The sequence below is a fragment of the Chamaea fasciata genome, unplaced genomic scaffold (assembly GCF_029207755.1).
Source record: "Chamaea fasciata isolate MVZ Bird 193981 ecotype frontalis unplaced genomic scaffold, bChaFas1.0.hap1 SCAF_4, whole genome shotgun sequence".
Taxonomy (NCBI): domain Eukaryota; kingdom Metazoa; phylum Chordata; class Aves; order Passeriformes; family Sylviidae; genus Chamaea; species Chamaea fasciata.
The window spans coordinates 74938868-74962017 of record NW_027094089.1 but is presented as its reverse complement, the minus strand read 5'-3'; the positions used below and the strand labels follow the sequence as shown (position 1 = coordinate 74962017).

The window sequence follows — 23150 nt, the reverse complement described above, 5'->3', positions numbered from 1 at the left end:
CTGAGCATACTGTGTGTGACTTGTTAAATGTTTCTATGACTTTTTATCATAGCACAGAGGAAGCAATTTAGTTGTGCTCCTGTTACTGTTTAATGAGGTGGTGGTGTAAAAGTGGAAGGAATATTTTCTCAAAGTGTTCAGAGAAGGCAAGGTTCTTGTCCATATACATTTTTCACCAATTTGTGTAATTCAATGGAAAAATTTGAATCTTTTAGGGACTTAAGAATTTGCTGAGGTGGGCTTTGCTCTCTTTTTTGCGTTTGCCTTTTTCTATTGCAACTTGATAGAGAGGAATGCAAAAGCAAGAAACCAGCTGCAGTTTTTCTACTACTTCTCGAAGTATGTGAAGCTGAAGAAAGTGAGGATGGTGAAACAGCAAAAAAATGTAAGGAAAAATTTATTGTATCGACCATTAAATACTTTGCACCAACCTAGTCACAGTTATAACGAGGACGCAGCATGTGTGGTTTTGTTGTGAAGCTGCACTTCGTCCCTTCCCTGGTGTAACAGCAAAGGTTGGTCCTGCTCTGCACTCCATGGCAGGTTTCCCATGTCAGATTGTGCTGGTTTGTTTGTTTTCAGCCCTAAACAAGGGTTTATTTCTCTCTTATCAGCTTGGGATAATTCCTCTAAGGACAGGGACAAATGTGGTGTGTCTGGGACACATTCCATTGCTTCCTTCTGTGAGCACCAAGTAAACATTGGATTAGGGTTTTTAATATACCTGCACAAATGGAAAATTCCATTTTGGAGGACAGAGAAGGCTGATCTGTGTCTCCCAGCAGCTGAAGGGAGGCAGACTTGGGGGTATGGCACTGGAATTGTGCTGTGACAGAGCTCCTTGGCAGCTTGCAGGGATACACAACTTGTACAGACCATCCCTGAGACAAATGACCTCTTTGTAGGGGTAAATGCAGAGCCACGTTAGCTGAGGTTCAGTGCTGTGAGGAACAGCTGAGTGATAAAATGTTTTCCTTGGTGGTGTTTTTGCCCACACCTCCAACACTGTTCCACATTCTGGCAGCAGAGATCCCTATGCACCCGCTGTGGGAAGGTCCCACATGCTCACAGCAGTGCTGATGGACTGGGCCTTTTCTAAGGACTCCAGATGTCCTGGAGCACGTGCAATTTATTCCTATTTCAGCAATACTCACAATATTCCCAGTATGGGCTGGGCAGTGGAAGGCAGCCCCTCCCAGGGAGCTCACACCTGGCTGTGGTCAGTTGGGAAACGGGGAGGACAAAGGGGAACATGCTTCCCAGCCCCACATCACCTGCACAAGCCCCAGCCCTGAACTTGCCAATGTGAGCATTTGCATTGAATTTTGACATTAGCATTTCAGGTAAGAATATTGCGCATGAACAAAATAATTTATTCCTACATAATAAAATCCCCATATTTCCATATAAAATCCCCCTGTCATGAAAACCGTTCTTCACAAACCAATTTCAAGAAAATAAATGAGTAGCCTCCTCTTTACAATTGAAACACCATTAAAACGTGGCCACCACGGTTCCCCATCCCCTCTCATTGTACCACGTGTGGCAGGCCAGTGCCAGCAGGATGAGCTGGCCAGGCAGGGCTGGGGGCCTGGGAGCCACGCTGGTACCAGCCACCCTGCACTTGTCTTCACTGGCCAGCTGCAGTGGCAGGGTGCAGTCCCCCAGGTCCCCGGGGCGGGGCTGCTGGGGTGCTGTTGTGTTGGGAGGGCCCGGGAAGGCGCAATCCAGCCCCTCGATGACGGCCCGACGTGCGGCTGTCCAGCGCCAGAACCAGAGCATGCTGCAGTCACACCTCCAGGGGTTGTGGGACAGGAACACGTACTTCAGCTTGGTCACCTCAGCGAACAAGCGCACGGGCAGGGAGCTGAGGTTGTTCCTGCTCAGGTGAAGGAAGTGCAGCTTGTTTAGGTACAAAAAGGCGGAGTCTGAGATCGAGGAGATCTGGTTGTTGTTCAGGTACAAGTTTCTCAGGTTGAGCAGCCCTCTGAAGGTGCAGTCGACAGCAGTGATTCTGTTGGCTTCGAGGTGCATGGTCTTGAGCTGGATCAATCCTTCAAAAAGCTGATTAGGCAAATCAGTGATGAAGTTGTGTCCTAAATTTAACATGCCCAATCTGAGAAGCTTTGCGAAAGCTCCGTTTTGAATGATCCATATCCGATTCTTCCTGAGATTCAGATCGTAGAGGGCTTCCAGGTCCTTCAGGGAATCTCTGCCGATGGCTTCTATGTGATTGCCCTCCAGGGACAGCCTCGTGAGGCTGGACAGGTTCCTAAAGGCTTGTGGGACATACCGCATGTTATTGGAGGCTAAATCAAGCCTTTCTAAAGAAGGCAAGTGTGAAAATAGAAGTGGGTGTATTTCAAAGATATTGCAGTGGGACAAATCCAGGCTGATGAGGTTTAATAGTCCTCTGAAAGTGTTTGCGTGCAGGTAGGTGAGGCGTGAGTTCCTGCTGAGGTGCAGCTCTTGCAGCCTGCTGAGAGCATGGAAAGTTCCTGGGGTCAGGAAAGTCAGATTGTTCCCATCTAGCCAGAGGCTGTGAAGGAAAGTCAGGTTTCTGAAGGTGTTGGTGTTGAGATTCCGCAAATAATTGTTGGAGAGGTTTAGAGAGATGGTGGATGCTGCTATTTCTCCAGGTAGGGTTTTCAGTCCAGCTCTGTTGCAGAGGATGGTCTCTTCAGGTGTACATTTGCACATGCTTGGGCATGGATTGGAGACATTCAGACTCAGCCCAGCCTTTGCTGCACAAGTAAATATAAATATAACGAGAAAGAACATGACCAGCCACACATCAGCCACAGCATCTAATATCTGATGGATAGTAGAGGAGGCAAGAAAAAGAGCATGTACCTTTTGGGCAGGTGAACCGCAGGCATGTCAGGGTCAGTTGCACTGTGCACTGTGGAAATAAATCAGCTGGTTCCTCCTGCTGCAGCCCTGCGGGGATTAAGTGTTTAGGCACGTCAAAGCTTATTAAGCACTGCCCTGAGAGGCAGGGAGACTTCTCAGCCCAGCATCATGCTCTGATAGTGGTTTTTTCTCACCTCCTGCCCTCTGCAAACAGCAACAGGTGGTGGACTTCCCCTGGCAGCTGTTTGGGAGAGGCTCCTGCTCATGGGTTATCACCATTCTCAGAGTCTACTTGGCAGTTGGCTCAAAAAAACTGTTCTGGGAGGAATTTTTGTGATTTTCTCCAGCTTCAGCAAAGGCAGCGGAAGGTGGCTCTGCCATTCAGGTGTGAGGTGAGGGCTCTCAGCCCAGTGTGGCTGCACACACTGACATCTGCCCCAGGCTCAGGGAAATGCGGCTGTGATCAAGCCCTGAGCACAGCCTTGGTGATGGCTGTGTTTCCTCTGCAGTAAGATGGGAGACTGCCGGGAGCTGTGTGAGCCTCATGCTCTTTGACAGCTGGGAAAGCACCGGGGAGAGCCGTGTCCTGGCAGTGCCTCTTCTTGGGATAAGCCCTGAGCCAGCTATGAGTGGTGAAAGATGAACCCTGTGGTTGAAACATGGAGCACCCCAAGGGCACAAATTCCTTCCCTATCTCCAGCAGGTCTGAAGATGACACTGAGCAACTGGAGCTGGACTTGGGTCCTTAAAACTCTGTGTCCTTGCCCCTGCCCTGTTTTGGTCCAAAGAGAAAGTGCATTTGGGAGCCTGATTGATGAACTCAACAGCCAGGGACCAGCAATCTCCAGACTGATCATTGTGCAGGAGGACCAGACTGAGGCCTTGCAGCTGATGTGTCATTAGACCAGCCAGTGACACAATTGCTGCTCTGTTTTTTTGTCACTATTTTAATTTTTCTTTTCCACTTCTCTCTGCTGGAGTTCTCATGTATTCTGATGTGCTTGAAACACCTTTTGTCAGGCCCCTGCCTTCCAGTGCATTTCCTTGCTCCTAATTTCTTGGTCTGTATCAGCTTTTTTCTTTTTTAAAATGTTTTACAGGATTGGGTTTTCTTTCTCTCCCCTGTTCCGCAAGCTCTGTCCAGACCCTGACTAACCTCCCAAATATATAGCATGCCCAACAGTAAGTGTGACCTGGACAAGTTTGCAGCTCTGTTGTTTTCTCAGCAGAAGCAGATTATGTTTCCTGTGCTGTTAAATCGCTATGTTGGCTTCAGCTAGTTCTGTTTTCCTCTTCATTTTTTCAAGCAGCAATCCCCTGGAGAACAGCTTCTCCCTGGAAGCTTGGCCAGGGTGATCATGTTGTGTAATGGAGACCATCTTCCAGCTGTAAACAACATCACATTTAGTTAGGCAGGCTTTGGTGCGGTGTGACTGGGGGCCAACATCTGGTCTCCACCAAGAGCAGCAGTGCTGGCACTGTGCCCAGGGGCTGGTCCTGGGAGCCCCAGAGGAAGGTGGAAACATGCACTGCTCACCCCATCCAGCTGATTGTTTCTGGGGTCAGGCCAAAGGTTTTGGTGGGTGAATCTTTGTTTTCTGTATTTCTGGCTCTGCTGGAACTGCTCCTTTGAGGACATCACCTTGGAGGGGTGTCCTACTGCTGGGATCTCCATGGCTTCTCTTGTCTCCTGATGCAGCACAGCTAGGAATATCCATCATTCTGTGACTTTGTCATGCTACCCTGTGAAGGAGGCAGGTTTCTGTGCAGGACAAGTGAGCTGCACTCTGTGCTTGAAATACTCTTGCCTTTGGCTGAAGTTTGTAGCTCAACCTGAAAAAATATGGATCTCTTGTTCTGGTGTCCCTTTCATTCTACACAGGTTTTATTTCTGGTTGTAATTCTGGCTGTAATTCCAGCAGTGTTACCATGTTCTAGCTCTTAGTTAAGCTTAATTACAGTGCTCTCTGTAGCTGTCTTTGATTTCATATTGGAACTTTTCAGACCAAAAGCATGCCACTCTCAGAACCTATTGTTGCCAGATGTTGCTTAACTGGTCTAAAACACTGTGGTGGAACAGGACCACACAGCTGCAGAACGTTTCCTTGCTTTAGAGCCTGTAGGGCCAAGGAAACCCGTAAGTATCAAAGTGACCAGATTTTCACACTTTGTTACAGGTTTGGCAGTTCCAGTTTCTCCTTGCAAAGATTCCACAAAGCACGGAGGTGGGGTGGCAGCTGCCTTGCCAGGGCCTTGGCTGTGGCTGCCTGAACTTGCTGACGGCAGCTCTGGTTGCAGCTGCCCTTGAGGTGGAAGCAGTGCAGTGGTATGCCAACACTCAGCATTGTGGAGAGCTAAACCTTTGCTGGAGGCTGAGTGCTTGTGCAAAAGTGGCCACAAGAATGTCCTGTGTGTGCTGCAGTGCCCAGTGCTCCTGTGCAGGAAATGCTGCATTGCCTGTCCAGTTGCAGCTTTCCGAGCATCTCTACTGCAGTCATTGCCAAGCCAAGTGCTGCAGAGACAAGGTAAGGACATGCTCCTTGAGAAGAACTGACACATGAGTTTTTTCTCTACCTACCTTTTCAACAAACTTTTCTCTTTATGGTCCATTCAAATATTAGCATCCTGCTCTTGGGTTCTCTTTTCCAGGCTCAGTTCTTTGTGCTCCACGTGCAGGGATTTTGATTGTCTCACTCCATCTGCTCGGAGAGTTTCTGGAGTGCATCATGTGTTTTGGCTGGGGTGGTTCATCCACCCGGCTTCTATGGAAAAGCTGAACCACTGCAGGTCTTCTGTTAAAATGTATTCCACCCATCACATGACCATCGTTGTGTTTTTGTCTTTTTGTCAGTCACTGATTTATTTATCTGCCATCTGGGATTTATAGACCAGCACATCCCCTTCAGAAATTGTTTGTAGCTGATGTCAAGAGCCTTGCCTAATACTGTAGATTTTAAGGAGATGAATTCTCTTTAGAAGATCGAGGCAGCAGTCAAAACATCTACTTTGGGATGGTCTTTCTGGTCTAATAAGTTTAAAGAGCAAGGTTTGCATTCTTTAAACTTTTTGTTGGGAAAGGATGGAATGAGTAGAATCACTTAATAGTTTTGTTGGTTAAAAGATTGATTAAATAAGGTGGAATATGCAAATATCAGAGGTCATGTGACACTTCCAAAGCTTTATCTCTTTGGTAAACTCTCATGTGTACCTTAGTATTCTTGGAACATAAGATAAATTTCTAGTAAAAACATTTAAAAAGTGGGAAAACTGTTTGCAGTGTTATAGTTCAAAATACCAAAGGGAAGAAGGTTTTTATTTTAAAAAGATCTCTGGAAAGAGACCCTGTAGGTGCTCTGTAACTCCACAAAACTTTTCACAGACTCCTAACTCTTCCTAAATATCACCTTGAGGCCCTAAAAAGAAATGTGAAGCATTCTCCCACCTCCGTTAAGTGCCAGGATATATACAACTATACTAGTACAAATAGAGCAGAAGTTAGACAGGAGGGATCTCTCCCACAAACTATGGGCACCAGCAACTGGTTTGAGAGAAGTGAGCAGGGGAAAATTACCTGTGATGATAAATTATGAAAGCTGACTGTGGGTTCCTGTTGTGATCTCAGCTGCTGAAATGCTGTGCTTTGCCACTGATGCTGCTATGGCCATTAGGGCTCTGTGCCTGTTTTTGGCAAGCCGTGGAGTCTGGTGGTTTATCTGTGTTGGGGGCATGGATGGGAGCTGTGCAGCACTCAGGGATGGAGTTTTGACCAAGTCCTGCTGCCTTCAGCAAGAGCAGGCATGGCCCAAGAAGAAGCAGTGGTGCCAGGGTGTGTGTGCACTCCCTGCCTTTAACAGCAACGGGTGCACCTTGTTCTCAAAATCACTTATGTGCTTGTTTTCTTTACTATTTTTAGTAGCTTCTAAAATGCTTACAGCCAATAATTGGAGCAAACAATGTCTTGGAGGATAACCTCAATCTTGGCAGTGCTACTGGCTGGACACAATCATCTCATAAAATAAATGCTTTGGCTAAATTTTCTGCATGCTGGAGGTAGAAAGGGTATCCCTCTTCCCTCCCAAATGCCTCTGTCACACTCACTGAACTGCTCCGAAACTGACATCTTCCAGAACAGAAGGTCTGTTCAATGGGTCAAAATACTCTGAGAGTATCTGATGGGCCCTGTCTGGGTAGCTTGCGGTCACTGCTGTGCTGCTGTGAAGTGAAAAAGCAGTGTCTTTTTTTTTTTTTTTTTTTTTTTCTGTGCAGGGAGTGCTCAGCATTGCCTGCCCAGCTCCAGCTTCCTGAGCATCTCTACTGCAGACATTGCCATGTGCTGCAGAGACAAGGTAAGGAAAAAGCTTAACAAAAAAACCCTGTCCTTCTCCAGGCCTGCTTAGTTCTTCCACATGAAATCATGGCTCCAGCAGGGAGAGTGGAACACTGACCAAGGTATTGCTTTTGAAAATGCTGGCAGTTCCCCTTTTGGCCAAAACACTGGGTTTGCAGACACCCACTGCCAGAACTGACAGTGCTTCAGAGGTACGTGAGACAGTGCTAAGACCCAGAACGGACCCAGCAAGAACCATGGATGCTGGATGGGAATAGGACTCACTGCCTCGGCCTTCAACATTCAAGGTCACTGCTCACAACTGCTCCCTTCCCTGAGTCCCCAGAAAGCAAGCAATCAGCTTTCTCTGACAGACTGCTCTGGGTTGGGGAAGGGTGAGGTAGAATCTCCAATCTTACTTGCAGGACTGAGCAATAAATCCCTGAAGAAACCCTTAAACAAACAAAGGCAGGAAGGAGGAATGCTTAGAAAAGTTTATGGAATGCTGGGGGAACCCAGCTGCAGGCAGGATGGTTTTGGAGAGTGTGTGCAGAAGGCCTATTGTTTGGCACAGCACTCCCCAGAGTCACAGAATGTTCTGAGTTGGAAGGGACCCACAAGGATCATCGAGTCCAGCTCTTCCGGCCCATGCAGGGATCAAACCTGCAATCCTGACATTAGTAGCACCATGCTCCATCCAACTGAGCTAATTCCAGGGTCTGGAATGATAAAAATCATTGCCCTGGCATGACATGCTGGATCCCCAGCTGCTGCTGCCAGACCTGGGACTAGGGAGTCAGGGGATCCTGCTGTAAACCAACACCAAGCACAGCCACAGTGATCTATTCTGGGTTAAGCATCCTGGGTAGCACATTTATAAAAGATTTTTTCCCCTCTTGCTTTCTCCAAAAGGAACAAATCAAGCTCATGAATACAGTTTGCATGCGGATCTCACATTACTTTGAGCCTTTGGCAGGCTGGCAAGGTTTAGCCTCAAGGGGTGACTCTGACAGCCTTCTGGCATAGTCAGATAGGCTGCTTATTTGGAATATTCCATCCCTGACACCAGCAGCGCTTCCCTGCAAAATCCAAGACCTAGGACTTGGAATGCATGGATTCTTTTTTTTTTTTTTTTTTTTTTTGTACAGTTGATCAGAAGGTGCTATATGAATTGTGTGTGGTGGTGGTTTGGGATTTTTTGGGTTTGATTTTTTTTTAGCTACTTCTGATGACCTCTTGACCTCTTTAGGTGTATAGGCTTGAGGATAAAAGGACTAAGGGCTGTGTGTAAGCTAGTAGAAATTTCTTGCTCCTCTTGAACTGCGAATTTTTTTGCCAGTGTAAAAGACATATTTAAAATCCTTCCCCAAATCCAACCCCCAGAAACCCCAAGCTTTGATAAATTTAAAATCAAACAGGTCTTGTGTTGAAAACTCGTAGCTTTTGTAACTTTGCAGCCAGATGAGTAATGAAAAAGCTCTGCCCTGTGCTGCTGGGCTCTCCTGCAGCAGACCCATATACTGGATTTACCAGCCTGGCTGTGGAAAACACATCCCATAAGCTCAGGGGACATTATCTCAACTGCAGCACTACATGGGACAAGGTTGTTTTGTGCATGGACAACTTGGGCATCTGTTTCACAGCCCTAGAAGATGCTCAGAAACGGTGAGAGGAAGAAAGAAATGGTGGGGGAAATAGAAGAGCGAGGGATTTGTACTTTAGTGACAGGAAGCTTTGCTGTGAGAACTTGGGATCAGGTAAGGAATCAGATGCACTGAACATTGGCAGGGGGAAGAATGGGAGCAGGACTTGTCAAAGGGCAGCCTGAGCTATGACCGTCATTGCACTGGGTGCATCAGGGCCATTTCTTCTCTGCTAAAGTCTCAGTTTTGTGGGCAAAAGAGAATAAACACAGTCAGTATCTGTAAGGATCAAAGTTGTGTGGAAAGGAAAACTTTATATGTAAGTCTAAACAACTACTGTTTGTTATTTTTGAAAAATAAACATTCCTGTGCATTTTTTCCTTCACTGGGTGTTTGCTGAGGAATGGAGGAAAACCTTCTACCGACTGTGTGCAACTAGCATCAAGGAATCCTGGTTGAGGGTGTCCTGGGAGGTCTGGTTACCAAAAAAATTAATAAATTCAGTTTAGAGTGAGTGCTAACATCATACAGGTCACTCACCAGTGGGCCAGCAATCCTGCAGACCCTAGGCAGGGTACACATAGGGGAAATTGGTGGAAAAAGATACTGAGTCTCATCATGCAGCACTTACAGGATGGCCAGGATATCAGACACAGCCAGCATGGGTTTAGAAGGGGTAGGCTGGGTTCGACCAACCTGGTCTCCTTTTATGACCAGGTGACCCTGATGGATGCAGGAAGGGCTGTGGATGTTGTCTGTTTGGCATGGTCTCCCACAGCACACTCCTGGAAAAGCTGGCAGCCCAGGGCTTGGACAGGAGCACTCTTTGCTGGGTTAGGAACAGGCTGCAAGGCCGGGCCCAGAGAGTGGTGGGGAATGCTGCTGCATCCAGCTGGGGACAGTCACCAGTGGTGTCCCTCAGGGAGGTCTGTGCTGGGGCCAGTTCTGTTCAATATTTCCATTGATGACATGGATGAGACAATTGAATCTTTCATTAGTAAATTTGTGGATGACACTAAGCTGGGAGCTTAGTAGGTAGGAGGGCTGCAGACAAATCTGGAATGGTTGGATGGATGGGCAGAGTCCAATAGGATGAAGTTAAACAAGTCCAAGTGCCGAATCCTGCACTTTGGCCACAATAACCCCCTGCAGCATTATAGGTGGGGGACAGTGTGACTGGGCAGTGCCCGGGAGGAAAGGGACCTGGGGGTTCTGGTCAGCAGCCAGCTGATCATGAGCCAGCAGTGTGCCCAGGTGGCCAAGAGGGCCAATGGCATCCTGGCCTGGATCAGGAATGGTGTGGCCAGCAGGAGCTGGGAGGTCATTCTGCCCCTGTACTCGGCACTGGTCAGGCCACACCTCGAGTGCTGTGTCTAGTTCTGGGCCCCTCAGTTTAAGAAGAACGCTGGGGCACTTGAACACGTCCAGAGGAGGCAACAAAGCTGGTGAGGGGCTTGGAAAACAAGCCATATGAAGAATGACTGAGGGAGCTGGGGTTGTTTAGCCTGGAGAAAAGGACACTCAGAGGTGACCTTATCACTCTGTATAACCTCCTGAAGGGTGGTTGTAGACAGCTGGGGGTTGGTCTCTTTCTGCAGGCAGCAACTGACAGAACAAGAGGATACAGTCTTTAGCTGTGCCAAGGGAAATATAGGTTGGACATTAGGAAAATTTTTCCATTGAAAGAGTGATAAAACACTGGAATGGCCTGCCGAGGAAGGTGGTGGAGTCACCATCTCTGGATGTGTTTCAAAAAACACTGGATATGGCACTTGGTGCCATGGTTTAGGTGAGGTGTTGGGGCATGGGTTGGACTCAATAATCTCTTCCAACCTAGTCATTCTGTGAATCTGTGAAAAAGGTGCAGCTCTTCTCCTCTGCAGGAGGAGTCATGACTTTCTCTCTCTTCCAGTGTTTTCTCCAAGAACAGACACTCTGTGCTTGCAGCCTGACAGTCCTGACCATCAACTGCTTTCTCATCATGTCCTTGAAGCGGTAAATTGCTGCACTGTGGTAAATAAAAATGCTGTGTGGAATTCCCTTTCTTTAAATAACTCAGTCTCCTTTTAGCACAGAAAATGCTAAGAACTGGACTTTGAATTATGAGGCAGATAAAAGCTGCCAAGGACTCCTCTGTCTGCCTTGAATGTAGCACTCACCTCCAGAGGATGGATGTATATGAGTGTGCTGATAAGCTTTTTCAACATTCTCTGAAGCTTTTTCTGGCCAAAGACACACCTGGGCTATGGTGAAACTGGTGAGACTCTTCTCCACAGCCTGCTCAGCCTTTGGTTCCCCTGAAGATGCTGTCAAGAGGCTGTTTTCCCCGTTCCTTCTCTCCTCTGGGTCACTCTGGTATAAACAGAGCTGGTGACAGCTGTTGTTTCTGGTGTGCTGCACAGCCCAGGAGCAACGGCAGGCACTGGGGTTGCTCCAAGGCTGTGCTGGTGTTCAAAGGATGGGATGTGCTTGAGCCTAGCACTGGCTATTATTGAGAGCCAGCCAGCAGCACCTGGCTGGGCCAAAGGGACACGTCACTGGCAGGGACCCCAGTGGTTGCTTTCTGTCTGGCACATGAAGCCTTGCTGGGGAGCACAGCACACGTGCCCCCACTAGATGGGCAGTTGTTGCAGAGGACATCACACTCAGGCATCAGGGGAAAAATTTTCAGCCTATGGGTGCTTCCTTTGCCCCTGTTCTGATCCTCCAGGAGGCTGGGCCCAGGCACAGCACATGATGCAAGGAAGGAGCAGATGTAAAAACTCCGTGTTGTGTGAATGGGAGTTGGCATGAGCTCATTTTGGTCATGTCCTACCCCAGTGCAGCCTAAGAACCAAGCCTGCTCTCAGCCACATGGATTTGTCCTGCTGCCCTCCTCTGTCCCAGCGGTGTACATGTCTTTGCAAGGAACAGGGCAGTGGCTTTCCCATTCTAACTGGGAGATGGGATCAGCCCCCTTATACAGGCAGTGCTGTTGTGAATGCAGTGATGTTCCTCTACTTTCTGTCTCTCCATGTTCACATTATAGTCAATTCTGCCAGGACTAATAGCCTATTTCATTCTCAAATGTGTTACCCAGTGCTAGGATCCCACGGACTGCATGGGAATCCCCCTGCCCTCAGAGATGCACAAACCTTTTCATGGAGGCTCCCACATGTTGTGTGTGCACGTGGAAGGCAGAAAGGGGCTGTGTGTGGGTGTATCCTCCTGGCCAAAGAGCTGCAGTAGAAAACCACAGGGATATTTTTGTGAATTTCCTTTTTCTTGCTTGCTTAATTTATTTTTTTTCTTTTTTTTTTTTCCTGGCTGTCGTGTTGCTCTCTCCTGATTTACTGCATGTGCTCACGTGGCCTTGGAAAGGGGGGTTCTCAAACTGTTTTGCTTCCAAAAGGAAAAGAAGCTGGCAGGCATTCATATTTCAGTTCTGGAGTTATGTAGGTTAAAGTCTCCCAGTAGGAAAAGGGAAGATATGAGAGAGCAGATTGCTGGTGGCAACACTCACCAGAAGGAAAAAGGAAAAAAGGAGCACGGAATTCTAGAGCCACATCCGGACAAATGTGAGGTTTGAGAGGTGGGTTTTCTGTCTGCTCTTAGAACATAATTTCCATTGATTCGATTCAATTTGTGCTGGAATGCCTTGTGCCTGCAGCAAGAGCAGAAATGAGTAGTTCAGAGCAGATCCTAAGGCACCAGTGGCTCATGATCAGAGGAGGGGAGTGTGTTTGTCCATGAAACTTTGTTCTCTGTAATGCAGTACCAGTAATTATGGTGTGGTCCCTCTGCTAGGGGTCAGTGAGGTGTGTAAGGTTTTGTGAGTAGTTCTGAGATTTCAGCTTCTATATGTTAAAGTGAAGGGCTCAGGATGTAAGAGTTAAGGGTGAAGTGGGACTCCAGACCCTCTGTGAATAATTGTGTTCCCCAAACAAAAAGATTTTGTTTGGTTTAGGACTTGTTTGAATACAGAACATGGGCTTATGACCAACTATTTGTGACTTTAAAACCAGCACTCTGCAGAAATTCCCCTGTTGAATTTTCATTGGTGAGACAATATATTTAAAATTAAATTTTTGTCAGTATATACAATGCATATTTTGCATTGAGCAAATGGTAAGCTACTGTATATTAAACTGCTGATATAGAAAAATATATTTGAAATGATCGGTTTCCTTCTGTTAAATGAGAGCTCGTTACCCAAATCTGTTGTCTTGGTGAAAATTTCTGTTAGTTTTAGGATTCCTTGAGAATTCTTAAATGCCTGACTGGTTCCACAAAAACTTAATTAAAAATTAAATGTCTCTTTCTAGTATGTAAAATAAAATACTTGGGTATGATATCTTCGTCATTGGATTAAAAAGTCTTAAAGTTGCAAAATGTCCTGCTCAGAGTGCAGACACAAACTGTTGAAATGCAACAGACAGATCTGCCAATTACCTCTCTTATTTTAGCTGTTTTATAGCTACATTTTTCCCTACTGAAATCCAGTCTTGATATTTCTAAATGAATGGCACATAGTACTGTTAAATCCAGTGTCTGCAAGGACTTACTTATTGTTTGTGTCTCATTAAAGTTATCTCTTTTACTGTTCTGATTAAAGCTGGCATGAGGGAAGGAGATGCAGATATGTTTCAGGGAATGGCAGTGAATGACATTTTGCAAGGACCCTTCAGTGCCTTTGTGTCCAACCCTGTGAATTGAAACCCACCCCCCCCCCCCCAAAAAAAAACCAAAAAAAAAACCCCAAAAAACCCCCCCAAAAACAAAAATAAAAAACCCAGCTTGCTCACCTAATAGTCATGTTAAAAGGCTGCTTTCATGCCTGTGGAGGCCCAGGAGACCCTCAGGTGTGATGTGCCTGATTTCCACTGTTGACTGCTGCCTTTTTATATTATTTTAACTGTTCAGAGTGCAGGAAATAGCATGAGAAAACTGAGAAAAGGATCATGAGGAGCTTCGGTGTGGCCTTTGGGTCACAGAAGTTCCCAAAGTGTCTCCAGCTCTTGAGTCCATAATCCTTCTGCTCTGCTGGCCACAGAAAGCACCATCTGTAATCACAGATAAACCCCAGCTGCTCTCTTCTCTGCCAGGCTAATTAAAAAGTGCTGTTGACCTCCCTGGGGCTAATTGTGTCCTGTCAGTGGGATGGAGGTAAGGAGTTCAGCAGGGCTGCCTGGTATTTCAACACTCAGCTTACTGATATAACTTCAAATGGGTTTTATTTTATTGTGTCTGTGTGATTTCAGAGCTAAGGCAGCCGTAGAGTGCACGTCTAATACACAGTTTCTGATCTGCAGGTGAGCGATGTGATAGGAAACTGTTGCCAGCCCATGAATTTCCTGAAGAAACTCCCTTCCCGCCAGGATCAACATGCAGAGCAACTACTCCTCGGTTGTCACCACCAGGGAAAGTCCCCAAGTCCTGTCTACAGCACTGACAAACTCATCAGCCATGTTGCTCTCATCCCCTCCCTGCCCTCTTACCTCTTCAGATTATCAGTTTTCACTGATTCCAGCCCTCTTCTCTGCAGTTTTTGCTCTTGGCTTGGTTGGCAACAGTGTGGTGGTTGTGGTGCTCTGTCGTCACACTGGCCCCAAGACAGTGGCTAATATCTACATTTTCAACCTGGCCATGGCAGACCTGCTGTGCCTGGCCACCCTCCCCTTCTGGGCCACCTACTATGCCCAGGGATACAACTGGCTCTTCGGGTCTCTCATGTGCAAGATCTCCAGTTCTGTCCTGTGCCTCAATATGTTTGCAAGTATTTTTTTCATTACGTGCATGAGCGTGGACCGGTACCACGCCATTGTCCACCCTATTCACTCCCAGAGGAGAACTCTACAACAAGCTTATTTTGTGGCACTGGTTGTGTGGGGCCTCGCCTGTTTGTCCTCCCTCCCAACTTTTTATTTCCGAGACACTTACTACGTTGAAAGCTTGGAGGTCAATGCTTGCATTATGGCCTTTCCTGATGAGAACTATGCAAAGTGGTCCGTGGCAACAGCCTTCCTCAAAAACACCCTTGGCTTCCTCATCCCCTTGGCAGTGATCACCACTTGCTACATCTGGATCAGGAGGCACTTGCTTAAAGCACAGGAGTTTGGGAAAAGCAGGCAGAAGAGGGACAAAGTCCTAAAGCTGGTGGCTGCTGTTGTCATGGCCTTCCTGATCTCCTGGCTGCCGTTCCACGCTTTGACGTTTTTGAACGCTCTGGCTCACATGGACATTATCAACAGCTGTGAGGTGGTGGGGGTCATCGACACAGCACTGCCCTTCAGCATCTGCATGGCCTTTGCCAACAGCTGCATCAACCCCCTGCTGTACTGCTTCATTGGCAACCAGTTCCAGGAGAAGCTCCACCGCCTCTTCAAGAGAAGGGTTTATCAGTTCAACAGCCATCGGGAGAGCTCCTCTGTGAGGAAGGGCAGCTGCCCCAGAGATGCTGAAACCCCCATGGGCAAAGAAGGGGACCCAGAGTCTTTCCTGTAGACACTGGGGTGTGTCAGTGCAGCTGGATGTCCCTGCAGTGGTGACATTCCTATCTCCTCTTCCCTTTGTTTTGTGCCCATTCAGTCACCAGCTGCTTGAAGGAGAATCTGTTTTTGTCATACATGGGGATATATTTCTCCTTCATTTTTACAACAAGAACACAAGTTTTACACAGAGGGAAGGTTCTGACAAATAACTATATTGATGGCATTTTAAATATCAGCTTTATGTGTGGCTGAGATCAGGCAAGTGTTAAGTGTAACACAAGAAGTCTAAATATACTGAAGAACCATTACAACACAGCTACAATTGCATAGGTGCTGAGTATTATACCCTAAACTGATTTCCTAAAAGAGATTCTCACTAGAGAATGTGTAAATAAAGCAGTGCAGATACTTCTGTACTTACCTGTAAGAAAATATTTTGACATTTATTTTGTAAATTTTAATTTTTTTTTAAATAAATGGCTAGAGATGTACATAAAATGCTTCTTATCTACATATACTTCCAGCTTGCTTCAGCCTGGTATCCTGAGAATGTGTGGAGACACGCTTCTGCAGACTGCTGAAGGTGGGAGGGTATTCTTGTGGGAAAGTAATACCACAAAGTGCACATTTTTGTACCTTTCTCATAGCAGGTAACATGTCCATAGGCCAGATGATCCTTTCTTTGATTCATTGTAGTCACTTGTGACAAAAATGCTGCAGGAAGTGAATATGAAGTGTTCCACTGCTGTGTGGCATACTGAGCCCCACACACTGTCCAGTATCTTTTGTGGCAAGGACTTGCTGGTTGTGTGGACCTTTTGCACTTTAAATGTCAATTACTAATGTAAATTTGGAGTACTGCATACAGAAATCCTGAGTGACTCTCTCTTGTCACCCAGAAGCTAAACCATGGTGTGAGTTTACCCATTTTAACTAAAGAAAGAATGTGAAAAAAAAAAAAAAAAAGTATTTGGGAAATACCGTTTCTATTTTGAGATTGTTTTTGATATTTATTTGCAATTTTATTCTGCTGGAGAGATACTGGTCCTCTTAGACCCTTTGATAGGCTCAGTCTAAAAGAGGGGTCTGTTAGGACTTTTTACCTGCAGGTTGCCTGTAGGTTTTCCCCAGGGTGAGTGACCAAAAGGCCATTAGTTTCAGGCAATTGTCTCTGATGAGTTACTCTTGAGGCTTGCATTCACAGTTTTGGTCCAGGGGTGAAGCCAGCCTCCCTGGAAGTCCCAACTGGCTGGAAACCATGTGAACCTGGTGCAGATTCATGTCTCTGGTAGGGTAGAGGTAAGTTTCTTCACTGGATTTTAAAGAAATATGCCAGTCTCAGGGTAATGTGAGATGAAGTTTGTGCAGAACTTGTCAGAACAGGGCCTGAGCATAAGTAACCCACTCTCCCTGTCCTAATCTGGTGTTCTGTAGTGGGGTATGTGGCTGGAGAGATGCTTATCCCTGAAAGTGGCAGAGCTGCTAATGCAGCTCCCCTGGAATGTTTTTGTTGAAAATGTTCCGAGGAGCTAATAGTGTCTGGGGCGTTGGATATTTCTGGAAGGACAAACTGTTAATTGCTTAGCAATGAGGACAGCAACCAGTTGTCCTACAGCAAAACAAACCAGCACACTTAGAAAATCAACAGGTGTTCCAGGCAGCAAACTCAGAGGGGTAATAAGGGGTTGTGGAGGATTTTCACCTTTGCTGCAATACAGGTCAGTAAGGAACACAAGGGGAACATTAAATGACGTCTTTGGAGTCTCAAAACAAAAGCTAACCTGCACCACCTGACCTCTGTGGTACCTGTGCTACAGCTGTACCTGTCCTGAGAGGAGGCACAGGCTGCACATTCTTTGCATGTCAGAGAAGTTGGACCTGCTAAAAAACAAGTGTTCAACAAGGACTGTGCCTTTTGCCTGGTGTGCAGACTTATGCTGATAGGGAAATACTAGAGGAATTTGAAATCCAGTTGCATTTACAGCTGTGAGAGGCTGGAGAAAATGAGAATAAAGCTTTCCCGAGGAGAGAGCAGCAGTGCAGCATCCCCCACTGTTGTGGGACAAATTCATGTTTGGCAGCTGGAGGGCAAGGATTGATAACCACTTGCAGGGGCTGAGGCAGCTGCACCCGGTGTTGCTTTCCTAGAAACAGGGAAACAAAAAAAGAGTATTAAATGTGAAGTGAACTGAGAGGGGAGGAAAATTCTTTCTTTCAAAAAGTTTCAAAAGAAATCTACCCTGAAGGTCATATTCTGCAAGAGTGACAAATTGAGTGACCCCAGTGTGACATTTTTGTTTGCTAGATCTGCCTTGTACCTCTAATAGGTCATGAATTTGAGCAGTGCGGTTAAACAAACATCCCAAAAACTCTGTCTCAAGAGGGGGGAAACAGGGGAGGTGCTGTATCAAGGATTTTGCTTTATTTTTAGAGTGAACTGATTAATGTTGAGCTTTAAGAATTTTTTCCATCATACTCAAGTTCTCATGAGATTTTTGAGGGACTTTTAACAGAAAATGTGTGTGTGGGAGGGGTATCACAGCTTCCGCATGTTGTGTTTATTTTTTCATGATTTTCAGCATGAGGATGGAAACTTAAGCAGGTCTTTCTCCTTGCACTTTAGAAGCTTCTTTTTTCTTCTCAAGAGAAAATTTTGCTGATGTTTGAAAATGATTCTAATTGTTGTGCAGGACTGCAACATCTGTCAGTCAGATCCCAATATATCTCCCACCCTGGTACTTTGCTATCCCTGTGCTGCCTTAGGGTCCCCTAAAAAAGTACAGACCCCTCTCCAAGGCAGTAGTCCTGCAGCCCTTTCATGGGGTGTGCAAGCCTGGGACCTGCTCAGGTCAGCCTGGCCATCCCACAGCACCCATCTGGACTTTGGGACCTTAGTGCCATTCACACAGTTTTGGCAGAGACTTTGGGACAGTGTGTGATCACTTCAGGTTGCCCACTCTGCAAGTGCGAAAAGATGAATTTATGAGCAACCACTGGGTTTTGACTCTGCCGTGGTGCAGCAGCATCACTGGAGAGGAAAGCCTGCTGTGGAAGGGGTGTTTTTTGATGTACCATATGGAAATTCTGATGGGTTTGAAGGGGGGAATGTCCTGGAGCACTTCTGGACCTGGCAGATAGTCTTTCCCCAAAGAGAGATGGAAGGGATGGTTTCCCACATGGGTCAGTCTGTCTCTGATGTATTTGTTCAGCAAAACCTGTTTGTGACTTCCTTTTTTAGCTCTAGTTGATTGCTCAGACCACTCTGAGCATCCTGTGTGTGTCCGTGAGCTGACTTGACTACACAACTTCAATGCACACAACAGAGAAAGCCACTGCCTTTTTTAATTATGAGCTAGTGCTGGGTGGTGAGCTAAATGTTTTGTTTATGCAAGATATACAATAAGAAATGTTTGGTACAGCATGTTCTCCCTGAGAAGTCAACACTGCCTGAATCTTGTGCTGGCACCCACTCAGCACACTTGTCCTTGTTCCTGCCAGATTCTGAGCCGGAATATCATCTTGCCACTCTGCAGCTAACTGCCAAAACTTGGCCTCCCTTCACAACACCTCCTCTTGTCCCGGCTGAAGGGCGAGGAGGTGCCATGGAGCAAATGAACTGCTCATGTTTCTCTATGAAAATGAGGCCTTTTGGAAATTTTGAGTGGTCCTGGCAGGAATGTGGGGAACTTGAAGACTGGGGATTGAGGTGGCCTGGAAGACTTTGCTCCAACTGGCAGCCTTGCTGATCTCACCTGAAATCTCCTTCCCATGGAGGAAAATGACTGCTGTTGTTGGGAAGGGCTGCTCCATTCCACAGAGTCCTGGGATGTGCTTTCCTCTCATCTGCCTGCTGCAGGATCCAGCTAGGTGCAACAGAGAGGGGCTTGCTCCTGTGGCTCAGGGGCTCTTCCAGGAAGGGTTTTGAGTTTCCCATGGCTTAGTCTTGCCAGATATTTGCCTTTAGAAGCAGGAGCCCAGGCTGCTGTCTTCAACATCCCATATCCTGTGGTTTGGGTGCAGTGGTCAGCCCATTGCTATGGTTGTGGCAGAGCATCCACTGAGGTACGTGTCTGAGAGAGGATGCTCCCTCCTGTTTGCCAGGTTTCATTAGAACCAAAATGGGAAAGAAAAAATGATAATAAAAAGGGGTAAAAATTGAGATTTGTTTATTGAAAACAGTAGGGTCCTGGAGTGGAGAGTCTCAGGATAGGGAGCAAGCCAACCTCTACCATTGCCTCTTTCAAATGTTTACTTTCCACTTCCTCTTCAGCTGAGGCAGAGCCTGGATTTGACGCTGTAAGCTCCGGATAGAACTCAGTTAATCCTCAAAGCACTTCACAGGCACAAAGCAGAGGGATATGGAAGTGGGCAAGCATCATGACATTAATTTCCCTGCCATGAGGTACATCTGAATTTGCACCCTATCCCCTTCTCACAACCAGTAGCTCTTCAGAGCAAGCAAATACAAAATCATAAAGTTCTGCTTCATCCCTGTAAGACAAGCAGTTATGGGAAGCCAGGATCTAGTGTGATTTTTGGCTTCCAGTACTATAAATTTAAATAAGAAAATCAACAACTGCAATAGTGCAAATGTGACTTATCCGACACAGCTGTCAAGTCTACACGACAGACAGCTAAAAGGGAAGAGAGACAAGGCTGTCTCTAGAAATCACACTTCCAACAACTGTAAGAAGAGTTTCTAACAGGAAGGGAAATGGTATGATCATTAAATGCATTTAGACAGAGATGTATTGGATATGTGAGATACAATTACTCTTGAACGATGTGTGGGGGAGCTTGTACGCCATGGAATAAAAATTTGATATATCCATGAGGACACATGTCGTCCTGGGTTGAAGTATATCCTATCACCATCTTCATGAACTGTTCAAACCAGGTGAGGCAGTGCTCCCTGCCTCCCCCACTCTGGACTATCTCCTGTTAATGGGCCCATCAGGCCTTATCACATGACCCACCATCCCATTGTGAGATGCTCTGCCCAGAGGGAGGAACCAAGCATTCCAGCCTGGATATAAGCTGAGACTCTGAACACCAGAGGGGCGCTTACCCACTGGATTCCCAGAGGACAAGAGCTACTGCTGGATCTTCAGACCCATTATTTCTACAGGATCACCGCTTCAACAGAACCACTCTGCTTGGACTGCTACCACCATAGGGTGTCAGGTTGTATTCTGTCTTTGTCAGTGTTCTTGTACTACTGCATTTATTTATTTCTTTTAATTTTTTCCCTATAAAATTATAATTCTGACTTATGATCTCCTACTGGTTTGATTTCAAACTAATACAGCACAGAACCAGCATTTAATTATTGCTGTTTAAACTTGGATTTTTCTGTGTCTTCTGCATTCCCTGGTGATGCTTCTGAGGTTGAGCTCTGAGTCTGTCTGCCCACACATATTGCTGCTCATTCATTGTGGAGGAAGTACATGCATGTAGAGGTCTTTGCTGTGCTGGAGGCATGGGACTGAAATCTCAAGTAATTCTCTGTGTCCTAAATTTGGCCCTTTGTGCCATCAGCCATCCCAGCCCCAGGCACTCCGGGATGCCCCTCTAGCCAGGATGCAGTGCCATATCCAAAGCACATCCTCCTTCAACAAGCACAGCAAAACATCTGCAGCAGCAGACAGGAAAGCATCCAAAGATGAGCTCTTTCACAATGACAGGAAAGTGAAAAGTATGAACACAGCGTGTGCTAGGCATGCAGCTGTGTACTGACAGGGTGGAAAATATGTAGCAAGTACCCAGTCTCTGGAGAAAATGGAGCACTCCAAGAGGTGATGTTTGTGTGACATACAACTATTTAGGGCCCTCTCTTGCAGGGGAGCATGGTACGTTTTCTCAGTAGATGCTAAGCAGCATTATTTTGTAGGTTTTGACTTGTTCCAGTGAGTGCTTTGAGGAGTTTTACAGTGAAATAGACCTTACGACACTCGTGCTCCATCTCACCTCCATTAATCACAGCCAGGTTTCTTCCAAGGGAAGGACTCTGCAATTTTTCTCTCTACACATATCTTTACTGTTGTGATTATGAATCCCTTTTTATCATGAAGTGCTGATTGTCCTTGTTTTACTGTATTAGCTGTCTGCTGTCATTAACGCTGCTCAGCATTTTGGCAGTTGGGAAATTCTAAAAGCCTGTTAGATAAATACAGTGTGCAGAATTTGTTCTTCAAAGTGATTGTGCTTCTTTGCCAGAGGATTCCTCCATGTGCACTTAGTGTGCAGTAAAAATGTTTGACAAAGGTCTGTATAAGAATGTACTTCTAGACCAAGACAGACTTCATAACGTAATCAACGTGCCTATAAGTGAGAAGATTGGTTTTTCTTTTAAACCTGTGCTAATAGACTGGTAGTTCAGTATATATGGGCTTTTACTAGGGAAATTATACAACCCAAGGGAGTTGTTTACAAGGACAAGTCTAAGTAAAAAAGACTTTGTAGTATTACAATAAATATGCTGTATTAACTGGGTAAAGCCCTGTGGACATCACTGGCACTCAGCCTGGGATCTCACAGTCTTTCATCTGATTTTATGTTGATCTTCCTCCCCTGCTGGAATGCAAAGAGATTTTCCTTTCACCCACTGGAACACCCAAAAAAGAAATTACCAATAGGAGCCAGGAATGTTTATTCCTTCAGCTCTGAGTCAAACATGAATCTGAACTATGACACAGCAATCTGCTTTTCTAGCTATTTTTATTCTGAGGTTTGATACTTTGCAGGTAACTTTAGGATGAATGAGGAACACAAACAGGGAATGAAAACAAAAAGTTGTTAATGTTGGACTACCCTGTAGCTAATTCAGCTGCAGTAGTACCCAGAGCAGTCTTCATGCTGAAGGCAGGAGCAGATTTTATCCATACCCAAGCTGGGTGGGAAATTATGTACTTGTTGATTGCAAAGACTGCACTTGGGTTAGGCAAGACTCTTGGAAGGCTTGTTGTCAAAAAAAATTAAAAAAAAAATCCACCTTTTAAAAAAATGTCAGAGATTCATGTGGAATGAACAGGGTGGATTCAGCATGAGGGTCTGTTGAAAGTCTCTGAATAATTACTGAGGAATGTTCACAGGTTTTCCTTGGGTCACAGGGCAGGTGACAGTGCTGAGGACTTGTTGCGACACTGGCAACAGGAGGCCAGGTGTCCTGAGTTAGATGTGGTTGGACACATGAAAAATTCAGAGGTTGATCCCAGAGCTCCCTCCTACAGTGGATCCTGTCGTAAATCTTTGATATGTTGATGATGCCAGCTGTGCCTGTCCTATAATCTTTGTTGTAACATTATTGCAAGTGTGCAGTAGTGCTCAGACCAGCTGAACTCATAATAAAGTAGGGCAATGCTAGCAGTTGACAGCTAAAGACGTCATACAGAGCATTTCCTTTGGCCTTGCTTCCTTTTTCTCTCGGACCAAATATTTAATGACAGTACATAGAAGGACTCTCTCTTCAACTTCACTGGGATCTTAAACCCTTCCTATTACTTGTGTGAGAAAAAAATACTCCAAAGGAGGAGAGGCATTAAGTCAGAGGCAGAGCAGCACATCAGGGACAGCCAGCCACATGTTCCCCTTCATGTGGTGTCCAAATGAGGCCACTACTTTCCTTTTCATGGAGATGTCCACAGAACTTCCCAGAGAAGCAGCCTTTCATAAATCACCCTTTTGCTGGCTCACATTTAGTAGCTCTACAGGCTCCAGTCCTCATTCTTTGCCTAGCAAGAAGCATTTACCTGCTCTGTAAACAAATTATCCCATTTCAACTGATGGAGGGAGTTGCTGTTCAGCCACACCATGGCAAAACATTTTTTATTTCCTCATATGATCACACCTAATCGCACA

At 46.0% G+C, this 23150-nt stretch overlaps 2 protein-coding genes across 2 annotated transcripts; one reads left to right on the top strand and one right to left on the bottom strand.

Annotated features, from left to right (window-relative positions):
• Positions 1-1494: 1494 nt before the first annotated feature.
• Positions 1495-2781, bottom strand: LOC136288982 (nyctalopin-like). The gene has a single exon (XM_066182446.1). The coding sequence runs from the start codon at positions 2779-2781 to the stop codon at positions 1495-1497; it is 1287 nt and encodes a 428-aa protein (XP_066038543.1).
• A 9232-nt stretch (positions 2782-12013) lies between these two features.
• Positions 12014-15778, top strand: AGTR2 (angiotensin II receptor type 2). The gene is made up of 2 exons (XM_066182445.1): positions 12014-12394; positions 14115-15778. Exon 2 carries the CDS (start codon positions 14188-14190, stop codon positions 15304-15306), a length of 1119 nt encoding a protein of 372 aa, XP_066038542.1. The 5' UTR covers positions 12014-12394; positions 14115-14187; the 3' UTR covers positions 15307-15778.
• Positions 15779-23150: the final 7372 nt, after the last annotated feature.